The sequence below is a fragment of the Acanthisitta chloris genome, unplaced genomic scaffold (genome assembly GCF_000695815.1).
Source record: "Acanthisitta chloris isolate BGI_N310 unplaced genomic scaffold, ASM69581v1 scaffold40985, whole genome shotgun sequence".
Lineage (NCBI taxonomy): Eukaryota > Metazoa > Chordata > Aves > Passeriformes > Acanthisittidae > Acanthisitta > Acanthisitta chloris.
In genome coordinates this window covers 44,034-50,033 of record NW_008672803.1, presented here as the reverse complement: position 1 = coordinate 50,033, position 6,000 = coordinate 44,034, and the positions used below count along the sequence as shown (strand labels likewise).

The following is a 6,000-nucleotide window of genomic DNA, read 5'->3' as shown; positions in this document are numbered from 1 at the left end:
CAATGGGCGCGCGGCTCTCATGGCGCAGACAGCCGCTGGAGCCGGAGTGCCAAGCCCTCCCTGCCCGAGCCCGAGAGCCTGTCCTCCATGTTTTATAAGTATTGACATAACACTGTGTTAACAATGCATCCACAGAGGTAAGCCTGACTTTTTACCTTCGTTTTTCTCGGACACCTATGAGCTGTGGGTTGAGAGCGTGATTCTCTGTGATTTCTCCTGCAAAACTCACACCCACAGCACTTAGGTTGAGTTGGAGCTGTTTAAAAATTTGCTTTCTTGGGTCACATGGTTAAGTAGCCATTAGCCACAGCTTTATTCTGCAGGCTGGCAAAGCCTTGGCAGACCTACTTCTTCAACAGGAGGATGGTGTTTTTAGAGTTTATCAAGGTCCTGGTATTCCAAGGGAGGTTTGTGTCTCTGAGCAGTTTGCCAGCACTATTGTCTGTGGTGTCACATGCCTGCTGGAGAGAAAATGGAAGCTAGGGAGCAGATGCATTTAACTGCCCTACAGGGAGCCAAGCAGGGATAATGGCAGACAGAAGAACAGGCAAGTTTACCTTTCTAAACAGTGAATGGAACAGCTAAGATAACTTATCTCTGAGAAAATATGGGATTTTTAAAAACCTAGGCATCAGCAAAAAGTGCTAATGGCAGATTGTAGATATTGGGCCTAGGTGGTGGTGTGCTGTTGCATCATGTTTTTTATGCAGCTTATCTTAACTGAAAATGATTATTGAGCTTTTTTTCTTGCAGGAGTAATTAATACAACGCGTTTCTCTTTCTGAGGGACAATGTATGGTTAATATTTTGTTCCTTTAAAAGGGAGTTTTTGTGCTGCAGATTTGGGGAATGGGGTGCTGCTCAGTAAAATGCAGCAGTGCCTCTGTTTACAGATCTGATGCTTTATGGAAAATGTTTTTGAACTGTTAGCTTGCTTGTTTTACATGATTCAAATAAACTAATGTACCTTTTATCTGTGCCTTTTTGTTTTACACTGTATCAGCCACAGTTCTGTGTTGTGGAGTCCAGAAGATATAAAATCATGTGTGGTTCATGACAGTAGTACATGTTGTTCGTTCTTGTTTGTTGTTTTTATTTTTGTCCTTTTTGGTTTTTTTTAACTTTTGGTTTAATGCTGCGTAATTATTTCAAGAAATTCCTTTTTGATCAATTCCCAAATCTGCCAGCCTGTTGTATCTTCTTAACTGGAAAAATGAGATGGGTGCTTGAACAGTTGGTAAGTAAGCAGCATGCTACTCTCTGAACATTTTTTTATAGTTTTCCAAACATTTTATTTTTACTGGGTCAGTTAGTGCAGGAGATGAAGTAATGTTACTGTGGTTAGTCAGATAAAAAATCAGATTTGCTTAGCGTCCATTTTAAGGGACTTGTACATGTAAACTGTTCCATTTGAATGTACTGGGGTTTTTGATAATTTGTCTCTAAAGTTTGAAGCTTATACTTCCTGTTTACCTTAGGCCAGTGAAAAATATTCTGCTGGCTGTTTGTTCATAGATCGTTAATTACCATGTTTGCAGGGCAAGTCGCGTTTTCGCTGTTCCTTGGGCTTTTCAGGTGTGATGAAAGCGCTAGTGCTCAGCAGCGAAGTGACCCTAGGAAGTAAAGTAAATAATGCTTAATGAGCATATGTTTCTGATACTATACAAAGTGTAATCTCAGCCAAACTTGCCTGATTTTTAACGAATTTGGAACATTTTCTGCCCTTTTTAAGATTTGAATTGTGGCGCTTGCACGCTTGTTTGAACAAGCTGTTTCTCAATGATCACCAGTGCTGTTACAAAAGCAGAGAAAGGATGCTCTTTTGTGCTTTTAATGTAATTTTTGCACTTATTTTAGCAGTCCACATCCATGATTTTTTAGGAGAGCTGAGCTCTCTGCTTTGCAAAGCACTGCACTGAGGCACTGAGGCACAGGACATGCTAACTTTCATAGATGCTTGCCATGGATTTGATAATGTTCTGTATCAGCAATTTACCTCTGGTTAGTTGTTTACCAGCGTGAGTATCTTACTTTGAATATCTCACTCTGGTTAACAGCTGCCCCCCCCCTTCCCTCCCCCCTCTCATCTCCCAGGATTAGATTATAAGACTGTCTAGTTCAGTTTGCAACCTGAAACACTGCTGGGGTACCACTGGATTTCATGTCATAGCATTTTTGTATGCAGTTTAAATGCATTTTTCAGCATACATCAAAGTGCTGACGCAGCTAAGAAGTTTTTTTCTGGCTTTTGTTCTTCAGTTGCTAAAACCCCCGGATATTCCATTTGGACATAATTTTCCTAATGGTAGTTTATACACATTAACAGTTTACTTTGAGTCTTTAGGAGTGAGCGACAGAATATTTTTCTAATATGAGGAAGCAGGAGGAAATGCTCTGCAATCAGACAGCTTGTATTAAAATGGCTCCCACAGGTTTTGTTAAACCAGGATCTGTTTCAAATCTGCCCTTCCAGACACTCTGCTGACAGTTGGTGTGCGCTGCCCTCACGCGCGTCTCGCCACGCAGCGTCGTGAGGCTGCGAAAAGGTCACTATTTTTAATCCTGCAAATCTTTTAATTCTTTTATAGTTCACAAAAAAATAAATGTCTGCATTGCAGCAAGATGTCTGAGGCAAGGTAGAGACAGCAGCGTTGTGCTGGGCTCAGCCCAATCGCACTGCTCCCAGGGAGCCGGAGCCAATGGCAGCAGCTGGGAGGTTAAAGATTGACAATTGCAGTGGCAAGGCTGGGAAAGGCCTTCTGGAAATTTCTGCCATCTTTGTTCCATCTAAGTAAAGCAAACTCAGCCAAGCTGAAGAAATTTCCTATATTTTTGCTGCTTTGTCAAGGTGTAATGTTACCACTCGCTTCGCTGCGTTGCATAATAAGCAACACTCCGTGCTGTTGGGTTTTTTTTTCAAATTTTTCTGCTGCTCAGGACAGATGGAACGTGGGGTTTTGTTTAAGTGACAGACACGGGGAAAAAGCATGTGTGCTTTCTCCCCAAGATTTTACTGGGCTGGGTCTTGTTAATATCACAATTAAAAGGACACACATGAGGCAATGTAGCTGAGGTTTGTTCAGCTTGTAGCCATGGCCATTATTCTAATATAACTAGCACTTAATCATATAATTGCACTGTAAGTTTTCTGGCTACTAAAGAGTAATTTGAATTGCCCAGGATGAATATGATTAGCCATTATTATTTAGTGCCAACATCCAGTTACTTTTGTAATTAGCTGGACAAAGAATGCAGTGGGGGGAAAACAAAGGAGTGATCTGGATTATAAATCATGATGAAAACAGTAGCTTTTTAAGAGCTACATGCCTTTTTCATTCTTTGCAGGCAAACTGTTTTAGTTGGAAGCTAAATAGTGCTGGGGAAAAGCTGAGTAATTTCTTTAAACAAATGACACTACTTAACATACTGGGAATGAAAAAAATGCAGAGCATAAACCACTCCAAATGTGGCGTTCCCCTTCCCCCCCCCCATTAGGTAGGAGTGTTGAGATACAGGGGAAAACCTACATTGCTGCTAAGGAACCATGTAATGAAAGGAACTTCATGCTCAGAAGTAATGAATAGGTAGATTACATTACAAATTTAGCCCTTTATTCAGTGTCCACGAACTTCAATTGGCTCTTCTTCCTGAGCTGACTTCCATTTTGTGATATCACTTTTGCTTGAGGCTTTTTGTTGTTGTTGTTGGTTGGGGTTTTTTTTCCTGTTCTTGTTCTTTTGTTTTGGTTTTTGGGTTTTTTTTGCTTTTTGCTTTGTTTTCAAGTGTATTGGCCGTGTGGATCCGGTAGCTGAAAAGTGATAGGTCACGGTCAGTTTTCCATAGTAATGGTGCCACCCCGGCAGAATTGGTTAAAGGGTGATAAATCTCAGTTAAAGGTCTCCTCTTCTCTGTCTGGAATTCAAGGTATTAATTTGAATTTCCTACGTATCTTGAAAGTTGAATATAACCTTTGCTCATGTAGAATGTAGTAGACAGCAATTTTCAAATTCTGTTGTTTGTAGATCCCAAATATTTTCCCCATGGGCACATGAATCCCATTAGAGTGAATTTAAGCCTGTTAGAGCAGGTTTGATTTACTCAGTTATTGTCTGCAAACCCCTTATGGTGGCACAGTGGCTTTTTTTGCAGACTGGAAACCATCAGAGTAGGCCATCAAGCTTGGCCCTTTAAATTGCATTTAGAAAGTATTTTAAATATATTTGCTAATAAACATGTCTTGTATTCATGGGTTAAAGTCTAATTTAGCAATAGCTACATAGGAACTGGGATTCATTTATTTGATAGTTGTGTGTCATTCTTTTGTTAACCCTTTCTTGCCCTTTGTCACAGCATCTGTTTCACACTGGGAGATTAAAACCAAGCTGTAGCAGGATGGTAACATTCCTAATGCAACCAACATAAACCTTGACTTTCAAACATATTTCTTTTCAGATTATATTTTTAGCATCTGAAATCTGTAGCTGTTTGGTTGCCTTGCTTGGGCCTCAGCTGTACAGTGTACAGTCTTAAAGAAGACTGTGTGACAACAAGGAGCTCCCTCCCTCCTTCCCCTGGTTTTTGCTTTTGTACAGCTATTTCGAGTGGACACTGGAGGAGAGTAAAGGTTTAAAAGGAACCTAAATGTTCTTTGAATTAGAAGTAGATTTCCTTTGCTTGCTATCAGAGGTAACTAGTTTAAACATTGCTGTACATACACATCTGAACAAGCCTTTTTTCGTGCATGTTAATTGCTTTACACAAAATGTCATTTGCTTAACGCGAATGGAGCATTTTGCAGGGAATTCTGTAAAAGGAAACATAAAACATGAGGTGCTCAAACTGGTGAGTGAAGCTAAAATGGAGTGATTTCCTTAGTAACCTGTGACTTCACGAATCTCCCTATCTTGTGCCTTTTTAGTGAAACATTTGGATGTCAGGTGTCCTTTTTGTCGCTCTTTGCCATTTCTGCTGTTTAGGTGCTTGCTCTGAGTCTAGCCCTGCTGCTTTACCAGGAGCTGCTGGTATTGAACAAAGTGCTACCATTTTAGCTCCAGAGCAGGGCAGAGACAGTGCAGTGCTGCCAGGCGCCATTTTAGGAGCTCTGCATAAATAGCATAGCTACCGATGAGTAAGAGACTGTTATAGGTGAGTGCTTTATACAAAGCTGCTATTTATTCAGCAATGGCATGCAAATATTTTTTTATTTATTTATTTATTTTTTTTGGTCAGGTTTTTATTGAATGCAGGTTTTTTTCGGCATCATTATTTAGCATTGCTGCTCCCAAATTGTGCTATAGGAGAGGCAGGAATTGTCTTAAGGATGAAATTCAGTTTGAGTGCTTCTGGTTTTAAAGGAGGTTTTATTTTTCTGGGTTCTTTTTTTTTTTTTTTTTTTTTTTTTTTTTTTTTTTGGTGGTGTGTTAATTAAAAGGAGAAATGAATTCCATAAGTATATAGTTCTTGATTTGAAATGAATGTGTTATTCCCTGATGTAGATCTAGTCTGTGTCTGTGGGCATTAGCTGTTTCGAGTGGTTTGCCATATCTGTCAGTTTTTCTTGGTTAAATGTCAAGGTGCAGTAGTTCATCTGCAACTTTTAATTGCTCTTTGTAGTTAATGTAGGTTAGAGCAGCTTTAAAAATTCTTGTATATGTACTTTTTGGTTTTTTTTCCAGGTAAGTACTACTATTAGTATAGGAATGATTTTTCTAAACAGAAAAGTCAGTGTTTTATTTAGTGGTGTGAAATTTGAAAAACTGAATTTTATGTTAGAAAAACCCCACTCTCTCTTCAGTTTAGTAGAGAACATGTTTAAAAATGAGGGAGCTAAGTTCTTCTTCCATTTTTACCTAAGTATCAAGAAATCCTGTATGTTTGCAATCCTTATTTTTTTATCTTTCTGTGCCCAACTATCCCCAAAGGAATAACCTCCACCCCTTCTACCCTCATTCAGACATGTTAAACTAATTTGTATGTAGCAAATTAGTTTAACATTTTAGA

General features: G+C 39.3%; 1 protein-coding gene across 1 annotated transcript in view; it reads left to right on the top strand.

Moving 5' to 3' along the window:
* The first annotated feature begins 39 nt into the window (after nucleotides 1-39).
* ZMYND8 (zinc finger, MYND-type containing 8) overlaps nucleotides 40-6,000 on the top strand; it is a 44,311-nt gene continuing 38,350 nt past the window's right edge. Inside the window, 1 exon segment of the mRNA XM_009074650.1 lies at nucleotides 40-137. Coding sequence (XP_009072898.1) covers nucleotides 124-137 — 14 coding nt within the window. The 5' untranslated portion in view covers nucleotides 40-123.